This window comes from Camponotus vicinus, unplaced genomic scaffold (genome assembly GCF_025532165.1).
Source record: "Camponotus vicinus isolate PSW18456_S1 unplaced genomic scaffold, iyCamVici1.0 SCAF_1, whole genome shotgun sequence".
Lineage (NCBI taxonomy): Eukaryota > Metazoa > Arthropoda > Insecta > Hymenoptera > Formicidae > Camponotus > Camponotus vicinus.
This window is the reverse complement of record NW_028141945.1, coordinates 7072652-7092219: the sequence shown is the minus strand read 5'-3', so window position 1 is coordinate 7092219 and position 19568 is coordinate 7072652. Positions and strand designations below refer to the sequence as shown.

General features: G+C 33.9%; 1 protein-coding gene across 6 annotated transcripts in view; it reads left to right on the top strand.

Moving 5' to 3' along the window:
• Positions 1-17358, top strand: part of LOC145970694 (uncharacterized) — a 52039-nt gene extending 34681 nt beyond the window's left edge. For all 6 annotated transcript variants that reach the window (XM_083097612.1, XM_083097608.1, XM_083097598.1 and 3 more), the window contains 11 exons: positions 57-7434; positions 8789-9229; positions 9511-9781; positions 9877-10103; positions 10338-10552; positions 11834-12199; positions 12619-12969; positions 13559-14124; positions 14740-15205; positions 15709-15891; positions 16013-17358. In XM_083097612.1, the coding sequence (XP_082953738.1) occupies positions 57-7434; positions 8789-9229; positions 9511-9781; positions 9877-10103; positions 10338-10552; positions 11834-12199; positions 12619-12969; positions 13559-14124; positions 14740-15205; positions 15709-15891; positions 16013-16105 (10557 nt within the window). In that variant the 3' untranslated portion in view covers positions 16106-17358. The remainder of the gene's footprint in view (positions 1-56; positions 7435-8788; positions 9230-9510; positions 9782-9876; positions 10104-10337; positions 10553-11833; positions 12200-12618; positions 12970-13558; positions 14125-14739; positions 15206-15708; positions 15892-16012) is intronic.
• The last annotated feature ends 2210 nt before the right edge of the window (positions 17359-19568 follow it).

Below are 19568 nucleotides of genomic sequence, written 5' to 3'. Positions count from 1 at the left end.
ATTGCATGTAAAATACTGAACTGCTGTATGTAAATTTTCGTTTCCCCTTTTTCCAGTCTCTCAATGGCAGGCAACGCGTACTTCGAAAATCTGGTGGTGAGCTACCAGAAACGGACGCTGCCGAATTGCAACGAGTTACCAGTGAACAAACTATTTTACAGAAACATTTGGATGCTTCGCGTAAACAAGGCCGTCAACATAACATGCTAATCCAAGAATATCAAAGCAAACAACAGCAACGACAGGTTCATTCCCAACCAAATGAACCCTGTTCTCCGCTTATGTCACCTTCTCAACATTCTCCGATGCATTCTCCAGCAGCCTTAATTTCTCAAAGCCCTGGTCCTAACATGATTCAACATTCACCGGCAACTCCGTCAATTATTCAACACAGTCCAGGTACACCGCTGCTTCAGCATAGTCCAGGTAATTCTCAGTCAACAAATCTAGGGACAATGTCACCTCATAATGTCCAGCAACAGTCGCCAAGAATTGGCACTCCTCATTCTCAAGGTGACGAAAGTCCTTTTAGCCCTGGACCAATGCCTTCTCCGGGTTTATGCAATCCTAATACTACGCGGATGACATCACCACAACATAGAGCCATTATAGGCGGAAGATTAGCAACTTCGCCTGGTGCCTTTACGTCAGAGACACGAAATCAACAGCAAATAATAGCTGATCAAAGTGTGAAAGTTCATAATTTAGCTCAGAGATTTGTCAGGCCACCAGAGACACAGAGAAGAGGGAGCATTGTTTACAGTCCTCAACCAGGACAGCAACAATTGCTGAGTCAGCAGCATCAACAATTGTTGCAGAGGCAACAAATTATTCAACACGAAAGCATTGCTCAGGATCAGGGACAAAGTGTCATTGCGCGAGGGTCATTGCAACGGCAACAAGTTTTTACTCAACAACAGCAACTTGAAAGTGTTTCTCGACAACAAATTCTTCAGCAACAACAACAGAATGATATTTCTCAAGACGGACAAAATATTGTCGCTCAAAGAAATTTACAGATAGCTCAACAGAGGCAGATCCTTCAACAACAGCAGCAAACAAATGATGTTGTTTCTCAAGAAGGACAGAATGTTGTTGCTCAAAGAAATTTACAAATGGCTCGGCAACAAATTATTCAGCAGCAACAAGAAGGTATCTCTCATGATACACAGAATATTATTGCTCAAAGATCGATACAAATGACTCAGCAAAGACAGCAAATTCTTCAGCAAACTGAAGGTGTTGTTCAGGAAGGACAGAATTCTATTAATCAAAGATCGTTGCAAATGGTCCCACAACAACAGCAACGACAAGTTCTTCAGCAACAACAGCAACAGAATGATATTTCTCAAGAAGGGCAGACTGCTGTTACTCAAAGAAATTTACATTTGCCGCAGCAACGGCAGCAAATTCTTCAGCAACAACAAATAATTCAGCAACATGAAATAATTCCTCAGGGTATTTCTCCGGAAGGACAAACCGCTATCGGGCAAAGAACGTTGCAAATAGCTCGGCAGCGACAGCAAATTCTTCAACAGCAGCAACAGGAAGATACTTCGCAGGATATACAAAATGTTGCCGTTCAAAGGAATTTGCAAATAGTGCAACAACGACAAATTTTTCAACAACAGCAGCATGAAGGAATTGCACAGAGCATTTCTCAAGATGGACAGAACGTTGTTCAAAGAACATTACAAATGACACAACAACGTCAACAAGTCCTTCAACAACATGAAAGCATTTCTCAAGAGGGACAGAGTGTTGTTGCTCAAAGAAATTTGCAAATGGCGCAACAACGACAACAAACCCTCCAACAACAGCAACAAATTCTTCAGCAACAACATGAAGATGTTTCTCAAGATGGACAAAGTACTATTACTCAGAGATCGCTGCAAATGGTTCAGCAACGGCAACAAATTATTCAACAACAACATGAAAGTGTTTCTCAGATTACATCTCAAGAGGGACAAAATTCTGTTGCGCAAAGATCATTACAATTGGCTCAACAACGACCACAAGTTCTTCATCAACAGCAACATGAAGCTATTTCTCAAGAAGGACAGACTTCTATCGCTCAAAGATCGCTTCAAATAACTCAGCAACAACGTCAACAGCTTTTGCAACAACAGCAACATGAAAATGTTTCTCAAAATATTCCTCAAGAAGGACAGAATTCTATCGGTCAAAGATCGCTTCAAATGGTTCAACAACGACAACATATTCTTCAGCAACAGCAACGACAGCAGTTTTTACAGATGCAACAGCAGCAACAACAAAAGCCACCCAATTCACCAATGGTGTCTCAACCAGCTAGTTCTCCAAGTCCACAGCTTCATCAACAACTTCAACAAGGTTATGGCCAACCTCCAAGTTCACCTATGGTACAGCAAGTAACAATGGGATCTCCAATGCTTCAGCAGCAGTTGAATCCGATTTCGCAGCCTCCCAGTCCCTTAAACAGGATTTCGCCAATGCTTCACGGTCATCATCATTCTTCGGCAACAAATCAACCACCTAGTTCACCTATGATGCCTAGAAGTCCTATGATAGCCGGATCTCCTATGCAGATGCAACGAAGACAATCTACCGGAAGTAGTCCGGCTATGCCAGATAGACCACAAAGCGTAGAAAATCCTGGAACGCCAAGAACACCCCATACACCTCATAATTTTGTTCAACAAAGTACTAATTTAACTACAGTTTCAAATGATCAAACTTCTCTGCAAATCCTTCAAGATTCATCTTCTTTAACAGAAAATTCTGCTAGAGGTGGAGGAAACTCCAATAATCCTTTAAATCCAATTCCTTTTCCTAATTATGGAAAGTCTGGATATTTTAAATTAGGGTTGAAAGGAGGTTCACCAGGTGATCAGCAAAGTCTTTCATTAGAAAATACTACTAATAGTAGCAAAAATCACAATAGCCCCGCAAAGTTAATGAATAAATTTTCCAATTTTGGAAGATTTGGGTATTTTAAATTAGGTTTAAGAGGTGGATCGCCGATGTGGTCGAGTAAAGCAGAAAGCAGCAAAAACAACAAAGAGATGTTAGACATATCTCAGATGAAAAGAGAACAGCTCACAGAAGAGAAAACAAACACTTCTGTGAATCGAAAAACCGCCAGAATCGGCTCATTAGTATGCGCCGATTACAATGACTTCGACGATGACTCGCATACTCCACCACAGGCTTCGCCAACGACCTTGGAAGTGAAACCGACTGCTCAAAATTCTTCTTTAATCTCTTCAACTTTAGATAATGAATCTTTGGAAAGTCCTGAAGTAAAATTGGAACAGCTTCCAGATACGACAGATTATGATGACGATAAAACTATAGTAAATACCGAGGTAACTCTGAGTTCCGCAGCTCAGCGGGATAGCGATGATATCACTGTCATTGAGCAGTTTGGTGACTCGGAGTTAGTTGATGTTATTTCAGGAAGTCTAGAAGGAGATATGCAAGAAGAATATGTTCTCTTTGAACCTGGAATGGTGGTGGATCTATCTGCCGATAGCAATGATTCACTTTGTCATGCTTTAGTGAATGATGCTGGTCAAGGTCACGATCTAGTGCAAATCCTAGAAATTGAAAATCCTGAATCACAATCGGAAGAGCCGATCTTGAGTGATGAAGACCTAATTCCGTCTCATTTAAGAAACAAAAAGGGTCTTAGGCTTGATATAGTGAGGACTTTGCAAGCTGGAAAGAAGCTAGTCGCTGTTACTGATACTCCAGATTCTCCTGATCAAGAGGAACTCAGAGTAAATCCTTCTCCGAGTTCTTATTTGGATCAATCTCTTGATCAAGAGCTTATGGTATCTTTAGTAAATGAATCTGAAGTAGTTATCATTGACCCTACGACAAAATCTCCCGAAGATAATCTCTCTAAAGGATCAGGCGACGAAGACACTGAGAAAATTGAATCCAACATACAAATTGATGTTTCCAAGGAGAATGTAACTAATGAAAGCTCGATAGATGAACAAAACAAGTTGAAGCAAAATAAGAGCCCCACGAACTTTGTTTTTTCAGATAAAGCTTCTTACAATAAAATTTTATCTTCAACCATGCATCAAACAAGTGTTAATACTATAACGATGTCAAATTCAGCAATTTCTTTAACAAATCCTATGATTTCTACAAATTCGAATACGATTCTAGCTTCTATTAGTTCCGATTCTCAACTGAATCAAATCTCAATTCGCCCAATTGTGACAGAAGCGAAAATCATAGATCAATTTGATTCACATGAGGCTTCCTCAAGCTGCTTTAGCAAGAAAAGCTTCACATTATCATCGACCATGGCAAGCATCGTGGCGGACGCGAAGATTGCCGCAAAACTTAGTCAAACGCCTATAGTCTCCAAACCTCAGCAGAGTAAATTAGATCTGAAATTTGGTGTATTTTCTACCAGGGAAACGCCGAAAATATTATCTTCAGGGAAGCCTTCAGTAACTTCTTCCAATTTACCGATGAATAAAACCGAGTCTCAGAACAATCCTACAAAATTATTACTAAGTGTACAACCAACATCCGTTACACTATTGACTCCGAAAATGTCGATTCCGGATTTATCGAAAAAAGAGAGTATTCTAAAAAATAAAGAAAAACAAATGGAAGATAAGGAAGGAGAAATGAAGGGAGAGAAAAAGGAAGAAGTGATACATGGTAAAATAAAAAACGAGAGCAATTCTTCGGGGTTAATTGCTGAAGAAAAGAAGACCGATCCACTAAATACTACGGATGAACTAGAGAGCATGCTAGAGGCTATTCACAATCCTGCAGAAAATCCCGAAAATAAAAATGATACTCCAACGACTCTAAAAAGGATGTCACCTGTCACTGATGATTTATCGCTCGTTAACATCTTGGAGAACGACGCTGAATTAGTAGAGAACGATAAGGAACAGATTTTATCAAGTTCTGACGTACAAAAAATTAATAATAAATCGAAAGAAACTGAAAAAGAAATTGGAGAGATTAGTAATAATAAAAATGTTCTTTCTAATGATAAGAATCATCAAGAAGAGCTATGTACCGAAGTAGAAAATTCCAAACCATTTCTTCAGCATTGTTTAAATGAAGAAAAAACTTTGATGGATGAATCTTCCGATGATATTTTAGATATGTTGCACAACATCATCTCATCGAAGCCGGAAATGGCAAACAGCGGCGAATTGAAATCGAGTCTTATCTATCAGATGCCAACGCCGCTTGATACTTTGCCCTTGAATATTCTTCAAGACTCGTTGATCGATGTAGAGCAAGAAAACAATCTAGAAAACAATCAACTTTCTTCAACTGAAACTAAAAATCAAGTAAAAAATCAAAATTCTGAAATGAAGAAAAATCCTTCAATAACAAGTCAAGCTTCCACTTTAGTAGTCAGCACCGTGGCGCAATTACAGAAAAGTACGACGACGGTTCCTCATTTATCGCCACTCTCAAAACCAACTGAATTGACTTCCAACGTGGCCAATGTATCTCATCAGTTAAGAACATTGCTATCATCCTTGCAAAGCAATCAGAATCAAACTGGAATAGTCACCACGGTGTCTTCAGACAAGTCTGGAAGCGTTTTATCTGCTTCTAGCACCTTGTCAACTTTAAATTCGCCGAATAATGGCCAGAATATTGTTTCGACCTTGCCGAGATCGGATCAAAATCGCTCTCAACCTAATTCGATCAATAATCTTATTAAAGATTCGGAACTGACCCTAAAGGAAACGATAAAAGAATCTGGCGGATCTGGAATTATTACTGCAGTTGCGAAGATTAGTAATGGTGAGCAGGTTTTCAGAGTAACTTCTTCAGCTACAACTACAGCTACAGCTATCCAATCTACAATAGGTTCTAGTGTTTCCAGCACTATTTCCACAATAATAACCACTAGAACTATTACAACGTCAATTTCCATCACTTCGAATGCTATATTGAATGCCATGCTGGCCGATACTACATCTTTAAAGTCTACAGTTGCTGGTCATGGTCGAAGTAACGCAATATCAACGCAGTCCGTCAATTCTTTTAATTCTTCTTTACCATCGACTTCGATACAACGCTCACAAAACCTTCAGATTCTCCAGGTCAGTTCAGGATGCCCCACATCCACTCGAGTACAAGCAAATACCAATTCAACCGTAACTAATTCAATGCAATGTGTTAGAACTGTTGTACCACCTTTAGCGATTTCCAGCGGAATATCTACTACTCCTAGTATCCTTCAAACAACCTTATCACAAGCTCCAAATCACCTTTTGACTTCTAATCAAGGTCAGTATAAATCTTCTGGCCTTTTACCTATCGATAATAAAAATAACGACCTTGAAAATCAACCTACGACTTTGATAAAGGATCCTGAAGAATCCAAAGTACAAGAGAAGAAGGAAATAGATCCTAGCAAGAATTCTAATATTTTGAAGCTAGAGGAGTCCCAAACACATGTATTATTGAAACAATTGTTGCAAAATACGGCGAGTGCTACGACTTCCGGGTCATCGCAAGGACCTAGTCTACCAAAAGTTTCTTCATTAGAGGCTCAACTAGACCGGCCAGTTCCACCTACACCTCTGAATCCCAAGTTACTAGGTGAGACACCAACACCGAAACCAGCATTAAATAAACAACAAGTTCTTACGAGTTCTTACGAAACTTCTTTCCTGTCTTCGGCATCACATTTGAAGATTCAAAGTTCGCCAATCAAAGAAGAACTTTCTAAATCTTCTCCCCCATTATCTTGCTCGATTCCAATAACGTCACAAAGAGGACACATCGAAAGCTTGAAGCAGCAAGCAACAAAATCAGTTTCTACTTCTTCGGGAAGCTCTTTGGGAAATTCTTTGACAAATTCTTCAGCAAAACAACAATCAATTTCCTCAACAATAACAACGACGAGGATGTCTCCAGGTATTTCTACAAATCAGCAAGAACCTTCTGGTCAAGGAAAGTCAGGGATTGGCATTGACAAAGAGCCTCAGACTCAACAACGTATCGCCGTTTCAATTTCAAAAGTTAATTTGCTGGGCAAACCATTGATGACTTCTGAAGTAACCTCAAAGAACGTTCAACCACTAACTAATAACTCTAGTAACATTTCTGGATCTCAGATCCAGCAGGTTCAAAATCAAATTCAAGTCGCACAAAAGCCAATAGTGGCTCAACAAGTTTCTTCTTCGATTTCCTCCGTTCATCAACAATCTGTTCAACAAGTGCCTCACAGTCACGGAACTATTACGGGACCACAGGCCGTTACAGGTTCTATCGCTCCGTCGAGTTCCAACATAGTGCCTTTGATCGAAGTGAAGAAGGAACTTGGACTTGAGGAAGTTTTAACCACTACTGGTACGACACCAACCAATCATTTGCAAACTGATACCAAAGATTTTCTTACTGCCAAAGAGGAACTCATAGACAGCGCGATAGATGATAAAACTGGTAAGTACAAATATTACTATATTTGTCTAACAGTAACATTTAATATCTAAATTTTTAAAAGACAATCGATTACGAGTGTATGAAAGTTTTTTAATACTGTTTCTAGAATGAAATTTTTCTCAAAAAAGGTTATATTATAAAATTAAAACATACATACATATACATACATGCACAGTATAAAATTAAAACATACATACATATACATATATGCAAGTTAAAAAAAATTATATTACTTTCAAAACAAATCGAAACATTGGTGTATGAGTTACTAGTCTTGCTAAGATTTTTATATAACTGTGTGACTAACTCAGAATTCCTATACAGGGTGTCCCATTTTAATCGATCACCCCGAATAACTTTTTTAATTTTGATTGTAGAAAAAAACGTTTCAGACAAAAGTTATATGGTTTCAAGGGGGACATGAGACGGTGCCATTAGTTTGATCTTGAAGAGTCAGCTGAAAGTCACGTGAAGGTCACCTCCAACTTTTTAAATGGGACCCTATATGCTTTTGCATATTCTTTATAGCTCATTTCGAGAGCTTTCCAAAACACTATAATTAAGTTAGTTTTCATTAAGTACTTTCCGAGTTATGAGGCTTGAAATAATTTCTTAATTTTACATAAACTGTAAAATAGCTTGTAAAATATTCATTTTTCGATTATCTTACCTTAATACTTTTATGTACAAAATAATGAGAGGAATCAATTGGTGTAAAGAAAACACATAATTGTTTCGAAAAAAAAATGTAATTTGCAATTAACAATTACATTTTTTTTCTTAAAAATAACTATGTGTTTTCTTTACACCAATTAATTCCTCTCATTATTTTGTACATAAAAGTATTAAGGTAAGATAATCGAAAAATGAATATTTTATTAGATATTTTATGGTTTAAATTAAGAAATTATTTCAAGCTTCATAACTCGGAAAGTACTTAATGAAAACTAACTTAATTATAGTGTTTTGGAAAGCTCTCGAGATGAGCTACAAGAATATGCAAAAGCATATAGGGTGTCCCATTTAAAAAGTTGGAGGTGACCTTCAGCTGACTCTTCAAGATCAAACTAATGGCACCGTCTCATGTCCCCCTTGAAACCATATAACTTTTGTCTGAAACGTTTTTTTCTACAATCAAAATTAAAAAAGTTATTCGGGGTGATCGATTAAAATGGGACACCCTGTATATAAAAGTTTAGATTTTATATTTGACTCTTCTTTCTTTATTAAATATATATTTAGTGAGCCTTCTCTGTTTTACTTACTTTCTAAAATTAAAAGTTAAAACTTTCTTTTTTTAATATAAAAGACTAAAATTTTCACTACATCTATATTTACCTTACATACCCTTCAGATCTCAAGAAATTAAAGAGAAGACAGTATCAGCAGAAACGAAAACAGAGCCAAGGGAAAGATGCTGTGACTGCACCTCAGAAGAAACGCTCCCGTAAAGTTTCACGTCTCGATGAGGATTATGAGACTTTTGTGGAAAACTTGATGACGCAATTACGGCAGCTGCAACCAATGGTGGTACTGGAGCCTCTGCTGGGTCGTAATTATGGGGTATGCCCAATCTTTGGATGTGGAGATCTTGTCAAGATTGGAAGTCAAAAGGATTATAACGCGAGAATTGGTGATTTGATTGGAAATTACGGATCGGCTAGTTTACCCGGAATTTCCGATCATTATAATACGCAGCCTTTTGGAGAATTAAGTCCCTTATCGCCTCAACAACCCTCGACTACACAGAGAGGATTTTACGAGCAGGAATTTCCGCCCTTGAAATTGGATGATTGTGAGAAACTATGTTTTTTATTATAAATATTTATATTTCGATAATAAGTGTAATTTTAAAAGATTACAAATAATTTTAATATTAATTGTTCCAATTTTAAGAAATTTATAATAAGAATAAAAAGAAAATCAGAATAAGATTAAAAATAGGAGAAATATAAAAATATAAAAATAATATGGAATTTAATTAATATAGAATTTAAAAAATATATAAATATATTTTCCTGATTTGAAAGAATAAAGTATTCACACTATATATATTAACTAAAGATGCTCTTTTAGCTGATGATAAGAAGGAGACTATGGCGACGAATCGCGATGTAGATTCTCCCGATACCATCGTCAGTTCATCCTCGCCTGAATGTGTTATACCAGAATTTATACATCATTTTCCTGGATTGCGATTGATTGAGGAAGAATCTGATGAGGAAGCAGACTGGCTAAAACGCGTATCACCCGTCATACCTTTAATCTCACCAATTCCAATCAGACTGAAGCCTGCATATTCAAAGGATGCAGCTAAACATGACAAGGAAAATTTTGGAGTGCCCAAGTATGTATATTTATTTATTTTTATTATTATTCTATATTATACATGTGTTGTTTTATTATTTATTATTATTTATGACATTATATTATTTTCTTCAGACTTGGCAAATCTCCTCCGATGCCTTTACGAGAAAGCGGAAACGTTACCGTGACCTTAACTCTAAATAGTCAGGCTGCCGATGATATAATGGGTGTACTCAAAGATCTTGCAAATATTTTGAACATAGCACCACCTGCTGGCTATCAAATAGTCGAACGCACTTCCACTCCTCCTAGCCAGAAACTAGGATTGTACAGAACAAAAGGGAAAGATGGCAAAGAAGGTGGTACGTAATTAATAGAATAATTTTATTATTAAAAGTTGTTCAGTAATAAAATTTATGTGAGAGAATATCGAGTCTAATTTGTAAATTATGAAAAAAAGTCTTAGAAAAATTTTAAATTATGAAAAAAGATCTTAGAAAAAATAAATTAAAGGATCTCATAAATAAAATAAATAATAAAAGAGAGAGCATACAGCTCAAAATTTATCTTTAAATATATCAATTTATTTTCCCCAGCTCCAGTCGATATACAAAGTATCCTGAATGGTGCAGCAAAGTTTTGTCGTCATTGCGATGTCGTGATCCTTAACAGTCTAATCCGAAAGAAAGTATCAGATCTGCCGTTTTTCAGTAAAGAAGAAGCCGAACCCGGTGATGAACTTTGCTTCTGTTCAGCAACTTGCTATATGCAATTTGCTCTTATTCATCGAACACCTCCAACTCAAGATAAGGTTTGCATACAAGAAATAAATCTTTTATATATATATATATATATATATATATATATATATACATATATATATATATACATATATATATACATATACAGGTGGCCCATTTTAATCCATCCAGTCGAATATCTCGAAAACCAAGCCCGGGAGAGAAAAATGTTTCAGACAAAAGTTGTTTGGTTTCGAGGGGGCCATAAGACGGTACCATTGGTTTGACCTTGAAGAGTCATTTGAAGGTCACGTGAAGGTCACCTCAATTTTTTTAAATGGCACCCCCTATTTTTTATTACATATTCTTGTAGCTGACCTCGAGAGCTTTCCAAAACACTATAATTAAGTACCTTTTCGTTAAGTACTTTTTGAGTTATGAGGCTTGAAATAATTTCTTAATTTTACATAAACCGTAAAATATCTTGTAAAATATTCATTTTTCGATTATCTTACCTTAATACTTTCATATACAAAATAATGAGAGGAATCAATTGGTGTAAACAAAACACATAGTTGTTTTTAAGAAAAAATATGGAATTGTTAATTGCAAATTACATATTTTTTCTTCAAAACAACTATGTGTTTTCTTTACACCAATTGATTCCTCTCATTATTTTGTACGTAAAAGTATTAAGGTAAGATAATCGAAAAATGAATATTTTACAAGATATTTTACGGTTTATGTAAAATTAAGAAATTATTTCAAGCCTCATAACTCAAAAAGTACTTAACGAAAAGGTACTTAATTATAGTGTTTTGGAAAGCTATCGAGATAAGCTACAAGAATATGTAATAAAAAATAGGGGGTGCCATTTAAAAAAATTGAGGTGACCTTCACGTGACCTTCAAATGACTCTTCAAGGTCAAACCAATGGTACCATCTTATGGCCCCCTCGAAACCAAACAACTTTTGTCTGAAACATTTTTCTCTCCCGGGCTTGGTTTTCGAGATATTCGACTGGATGGATTAAAATGGGCCACCCTGTATATATATATATAATGTTTTGTATAAAGGGAGATACAAAACATTATATATATATATAAAATGTTTTGTATCTCCCTCATACACATACACATACAGTGTATCTTAAAAAATTCTTTCAATATTTCTGCCATTTAATGTATAATATTAATACGTTTATTAATGAAAATAATATTTAAACAAATTTAGAATTAAAATGTTTAAAAAAAGAATAATATATAAGAGAATGTTATAAAAATTTAACGTATATAATTTAGCATAAATAAATATATTTAACTTATATATTAAACTCTTTTATTACTTTATAGGCGGCGACAATTGTAGATCATCTATGCCATAAAGCGGAAACAAAACTGCTAGATGACGATTTGAAAGGCTTAAAAAAGTTTCCGATCAAGCAACAACAGCAGCGTATAGAAAGACTCGGAAGTATGGAAATTAATGAATCAACAACTGAGATTAAGATAAAAACTGAAAAGCTAGAAAACACAGAGAATACAGAGAATGAGGAAAAACGGCCGAAAAAACATTCAATTACTGAGGAGATTAGTGAAGCTACTGAGCCCCAACCACCTGCGAAGATCTGGAAAGGTTTGAGATATAAAACATGGTCGCTGGGAACCATGCAACCTGGTACCAAGTTCAAAAAACCCACTGATAGAGAGATTATCGAGGTAAAACACTATAATTTAATTATTAAATGATTATGTAGGGGGAGAGAGAGAGAGAGAGAGAGAGAGTGAGTGAGTGAGTGAGTGCACGCATGTGTGCGTGTGTAAATAATTCGATAATATCTTATTAATCTTATTTAAATGTTTTTATATGGATTTATACATATCTCTCTCTCTCTCTCTCTCTCTCTCTCTCTCTCTCTCTCTCTCTCTCTCTCTCTCTCTCTCTCTCTCTCTCTCCTCTCTCTCTCCCCCTCCCTCTCCCTCTCCCCCCTCCATCTCTCTCCCTCCCCTCCCCTCCCCTCCCCCTTCCGCCCTCTCTATCTTTGATATTTAAACATCCATATATCCAAACAACTTTGAAATAAACATCTAAATTTTAAAATATAAAATTGCGAAAAACAGAACGAATCTTCTTCTAGGTATTGTTTCGTATGGGAGTCACTGTAGCACCTGCAAAAACTGAAGACAGTCGCCGTTGCATTTTCTGTCAGAGTCAAGGCGATGCAACAGCCGATGGACCGGCCCGACTACTCAATTTTGACGTGGACAAATGGGTGCATCTCAATTGCGCATTATGGTCTAATGTAGTATATGAAATGCAGAGTGGTGCACTTATGCACCTAGATGATGTGCTGCAGAATAATCTCATGCAAATTTGTATCGTTTGCGAAAAACCTGCTGGCACAATCAAGTGCTATAAGCCAAGATGTACTAATTGCTATCATCTAATGTGTGCCATGAAAGATGGCTGCGTTTTCTACAAAGACAAGGTAATCAGAATTATTAGAAAAATTTATATTTATTTGTTCTTATATGTAATTGTACTAATTTTGTGTGTGTGTGTGTGTGCGTGTGTGTGCGCGCGCGCGCGCGCGCATGTGTACTATTTAAAATATATTTAATATTATATGATATATTAGAGAAATTTAATTATTTAATTATTTAAAAGTATTTTTAGTATAATTAAATTCTTATAATATCTTAATTTTCTCTGTATAAAATTTTCTTACATTTGTTTTTTTCGTTTGTGTATTCAACTTGTTTTTCTTTTTTATACAACATTCTAAATATAAGCAATTATATGGCAAAACTTCTATTCTTGACTTGCTTGAGGCTAAATAATCTCCATTAAAACTTAAAGAAACAAATATTTATGAAAATATTTTTTGATCATACGCACAATTATTTTATGCATGCGTGATCAAATGACAAATATATCGCGAGCATATATACATTGCGACCGGAGAGATGTAGGCAATATAGAAAAAAATGTTTCAAAAAACGGTAAAATTAAAGACACAATTTTTTAAGAATATAAGAATACAATTTTGATGAGAATCCTTTATTTTTTTTTTCTAGACCATGTATTGTCCCCAACACACTCTAAAAAACGAAAAAGACAAAGAACTGATTACGCTGTCTGCCTATCGTCGCGTCTACGTTAATCGCGATGAAAATCGTCAAGTTGCCGCAGTAATGCACCATTCTGAGCATAATCATCTACTTCGCGTGGGTTCTCTCATCTTCCTTAGCGTTGGTCAATTACTTCCTCATCAACTGCAGAATTTCCACACGCCGAACTACATTTATCCAGTGGGCTACAAAATTGTGCGCTTCTATTGGAGTATGCGCAGACCCAATAAACGTTGTCGCTACGTTTGTTCGATCCATGATGTTTCCGGTCGTCCAGAATTTCGCGTCTTAATCCAGGAACCTCTTCAGGAGGATGTTGAACTGAGAGACGCTACTCCACGAGCTGTTTGGAGCCGAATTTTAGAGCCGCTTGCGGAATTGAGGAGAAGCACGAATTCTGTTCAATTATTTCCGAGATATGTTTCGGGAGAAGATCTATTTGGTCTGACAGAGCCAACAGTGGTACGGGTATTGGAGAGCTTGCCTGGAATTGAGACTCTAACTGATTACAGGTGAGAGCTTCCTTTTTGGATTAGCTGAACGATATCACGCATAATTGGATTTTAATTTCCTATAGAATTGTAATTTTTAAGTTGATTCTTTATTAATATATAGAGGACAATATACAATATAATGATAACTTAATTTGATATAATATAGGCGAGTTTTCAAATATGATTTCAAGAGCCTTAAAATACAATCGAATCTCTGAACAATCAATTTAAAATGATATGTGCATACGCAATATAATGTTTTCAGTCTTTGCGTACATGATTTTCAGATAATTTGAGAAGAGCAATACAATATGAGTGATTATAAATAGAGTGAAAAAGATACGAATAGATCTGACAGGGAACAATATATTTTTTTAAATCTTTGAAATATTTTTTTAAATTAATTACGAATTTTTTAAAATTTATTACCAATTGTTGTCTAAATGTTAATAATAGATTTTCTTGATTTGATTACGACATTTCTCGATAATGTGCCCTCAGATGTCCTAGATTCTTATAGTATCCCAATTCTTTAGTTTGTCATACAGACTCTTCGACCTTTCGTATTAATTTGAAAAATATAAATCTTCTTAAACAGATAGAGATAATAGCGAAGCATTTCTCTCCTTTCAGATTTAAATACGGTCGTAACCCATTGCTGGAATTACCGTTGGCCATTAATCCGACCGGAAGCGCGCGAACAGAAGCACGCTTGCGCAACCAACTGCCGTGGAAACGTCCGCACACGCAGCGTACAGGGGGATTTGCGTCGCGCGGAGTCCCATTCGGCTTGTCAACATGTAGTGTCGCTGCCGCGATGGGCGGCGGGGTTTCTTCGACATTGGTAGCTGCCGCTGCTACGGTCGGTGAAACCGCCTCCTGCCCATATTCCAAGCAATTTGTACACTCTAAAAGTTCGCAGTACAAAAAAATGAAGCAAGAATGGCGTAATAATGTTTATTTGGCGAGATCAAAAATTCAGGGCTTAGGATTGTACGCGGCAAGAGATCTGGAAAAGCACACAATGGTGATCGAATACATCGGGGAAATCATTAGAACGGAGCTAGCAGAGACAAGAGAGAAACAGTACGAGGCTAGAGTGAGTCGAAACTTAGTCGCAATTTCATATTTCTCTATTAATTCTCTTATTACATGTTATATATAAATATTAGTTTTATATATAATTATATATAAATATTATAAATATATATATATATATATATATATATATATATATATATATAAATATTGTTATATATAAAAAAATATTTTTCTTATATAATTATATTATATTATATTTTGAGCATATATATTATTAAAAAAATATATCATTATTAACAAAATATTCAATTTCTTTTTTAAAGACATTAATTTTTCTCATGGGCATTTCTCTTTAATAATTTTATAAAAACATAATATTTTCTCTCTCTAATCTTTTTTTCTATTTTGTATATATGCATGTCCGTGTACGCATGTATGTAAAAATGTGTATAAAAATTGTTTTCTCTATTCTATCATTATGTATTACTCATCATTTCCTATTTTTATGTATTTTTCTATTTATTCTCTATTTATTCTTTATTCAATATTATTTGTTTGCAGAATCGCGGGATATATATGTTTCGATTGGATGAAGAGCGAGTGGTAGATGCGACATTGTGCGGTGGTCTTGCTCGGTACATCAATCATTCTTGCAATCCTAACTGCGTCGCTGAAACTGTCGAAGTCGAGCGCGATCTCAGGATTATTATTTTTGCCAAGCGCAGAATTTCACGCGGCGAAGAAGTAACTATAAAGTCCTTTAAAACTAATTTCTTTCAAAACCTAACTCAAAATCTTTTTATTTTTATCTCTCATTTCAAACTTACTATTTTAATATGTTATATTTATTTATTTTTTCTTTCAGTTGGCATACGATTACAAGTTTGATATCGAAGACGACCAACACAAGATTGCATGTGCCTGCGGCGCGCCCAATTGTCGCAAGTGGATGAACTAAAAAGAAAATCAGGACCAAAACAAGATGAAACAAAAATATATAAAAAGACTTAGTCTCTCCTGTCTATTGTTATTATTGTTGCTGCGTTATATACAGAATAGAAAGTTATATAGGACTAGTTTTCCACATAGGAAATGAAAAAGTTAGCAAAACAAATTCTATGTATAAATATATAAATATGAAAGACGAAAAGTTTATACATATTATATAAATAAACACACACATATATACAACAAACACAAGATTAACAATAAATCGTTGTAATTTATAAAGTGCCATCGCACAATATTATAATCCCGGATTTATAATTATTCATTATTTAAATAATCCACGAAAATATAATTTAATAATTATATGTATGTATGTGTGTGTGTGTTAGTGTGTATTAAATCATATTGAAGTTATATAATTTTCTCCTCGGGCTCTACAAAAGTTTGTACATTCTTTATTTATATTCTTGTACATAATTAAAAAATATAATTTTTTTTTACTTAGGTCTAACAAGGAAGGAAGTATGAAACTAAAGAACGAATTATATAATTATATAATACATAATCTAGGTAAAATATATATATATATATATATATAAAAACAAACTAAAAAAGAAGAGAAATATATATTATATAATATAAAAATATATGCATCTCTGTTCTTTTTGTTAATTAAGTAACCAACATTTTTATTTTTTACTAATCAATTATATGCATAAATTTATTCGTTCTTTAAATTACAAATGTAACACTTAGAGAGATAAAGAGCTACAATATCTTCTTTTTCTTTATTTCTCTTGTAGAAATAATTCAAGATACAATTAAGATTGATCGGAAAAAATAAATCGCTAATCAGAATGGTGCTCATCGAAGATGCCATCACATTCCTTCAACATGTATAATATATGTTATAATTGTTGTTATATAGAAAAAAAATATTGAGAAAGAAGCAAAATGGATGTATATGAAGAGAAAAAATTTTCTATATATTTTTCTTTATGCTTTTGTGACAGATCATATTTTGTTGTAATATATCATTTATTACCTAATTATTGTCATTATTACTATTATTACTATCATCATCATTGTGTATAATAATAATGATATAAATATTACATACACAGCATGCACTGTGTATTGTATTTTTATGTAGGTATGTATGTACGTATGTATATGTGTGTGCGTGTGCGTGTGTGTGTAAAACAAGAAGTGGTGTATTTGATACCTATAATTTGAAAGAATTATATATAATTATTATACCAATTTTATTACTGAATTATTTTTTAATAATCTTGCTTTTTCTGTGTTTTGATTATTCTAATTTTCAATTTTATTGTATTGCATAATTATTTATAAGATATTTAATAAAGACAGAAAAGATTATATATATATATATATATATATATATATATATACACACACACACACACACACACACACACACAATTTATTCTTATATCCATAAATTCTAATTTTGATAAAGATATACATAAATATCATTTCTTTTCCAAATTCATGTGTCAATGAACTTTCTCTACATATATTAATATTAATATAATGCAATCATACGTAATATAATAATACATACACACATATGTGTGTGTGTGTGCGTGCGCGTAAGCGCACAATGTATATAAGCTATTTTATAGGATAAACTATGTTCTTTTCTTCTTTGACTAACTTAAAATCGATTCTTCGGAAAAAATGTAAATACATTAATAATTATTGAATGAGCGGTTAAAAAAAGAAAAACTTTTGCAAATTAAACTTCTAAGTTAGAAAGATAAAACTATATATATTCTCTCAATTACTTTAAGATAAAATTTAATAAAATTTTAATCTAAGTATTACTTACAAAGATAAATAATAGAAATTTGTAAATAATAGAAATATTATTTAGTATTATTTGTAAATAATAGAATAAAATAAATAATAGAATTAGGTAAATAATAAACATTTGCAATAAATGAGATAATCTTTGATATTTTCACTAAATCAAAATTAATTTCTTAAATTGGTTAAAAAATTTATTTTTGAAAGAATATTCAATGTTTTTCAGGTACCTGCATATATGTATCTATATATATGTATATGTATTTATACATAATACGTACAGATATATAGACATACATACATTTGTATGTATGTACGTGCGCGTGTGTGTGTGTATATGTATGTATGTATGTAATATATATATATATATATATATATATATATATATATATATATATATATACACACACATATATAAAGAATTTCGTTACATTAAATTTCGACAAGCAAAGCAATTTATGCCAATATAAGAATTACGAGAAACACACGTAAAATTATAAAAGAAATGGCATATTTAACAGAATGTACATAAATGCAATTCTTTGGCCTTTTTACATTTCAACGAGTTTATCATATATTATAAAATTTACAAGGAAAAATAAGTAATTTTTAATAATTTAATATTTTTTATTATATTTAACATATTAAAGAGAATCAATTATTTTTATTTCATCGTTATATAAAAATGAATATTTGTGTACTGATAATTTCTTTTCTCAATTATCGTTTTCTTTATTCGATATACCGAGTATATTTTGTTATAATCAGTCTTAAATAATGCAATATTTCACGTAAATGCAGAAAAATTTTAACCTTATTTATTACATCAAATATCTATTATTTTTGCTAAAAAATAAGGAAGTCATCTAAGCTTGCGAAGCAAAATGCTTCGTCTATTTATTTTTCTCTTCCATGTATTTCCAATGTTTTCCAAAAATGTTTACCTCATTATTTTCTCCTATTTAACTTTGGAAAATAAATTTTTATAATAAAGAAAGAAAATAGAAAGAATGAAGATTGTTGAGATTAATATTTGTTGTTGATTACATTTTCTTTATGCACACTGCTATAAGAAAAAATTTTTTCCATAAAGGAAGATTGTAAAAAATTTACGAATCGACTTTTTTAATTATTTTAATTTAATTTTAAAGTACTAACATATACAGGGTGATTCTGAACAGACGTTTGTCTTTAAAAAGATAAATTGTCGAGTCTATTCTAAGACGATTTTCCCTTTACCAAAATTGTCTACGAGGCTTAGTTTTTAAATTATTAAATAAAATAGTTCGCGAATTACGGAACGAGTACAAGAGGTAGACAGGGACGGCGCAACTCACCGTCCGATACAGGCGATCATGTGGGGCGCGCGACGCGATCAGCTGATTGCTGCACACGATGAGTGTAACAATCAGTGTGTGTGGGGGGGGGGGGGGGTGTATTTATGCACGCGTATCCACACATGCACCGTACTCTCTCTCTTTCTCTTTCTCTCACTCTCTCACTCACTCACTCACTCACTTATTCTTACCTTAATAATGAGATTCTTCATACTGCTGATAAATAGCAGTGCCCAGTGTGTTGCACGATAATAATCGTCGTCGACGAGACGTCGTTTCTTCAACACGCAGTCTGACACAAAT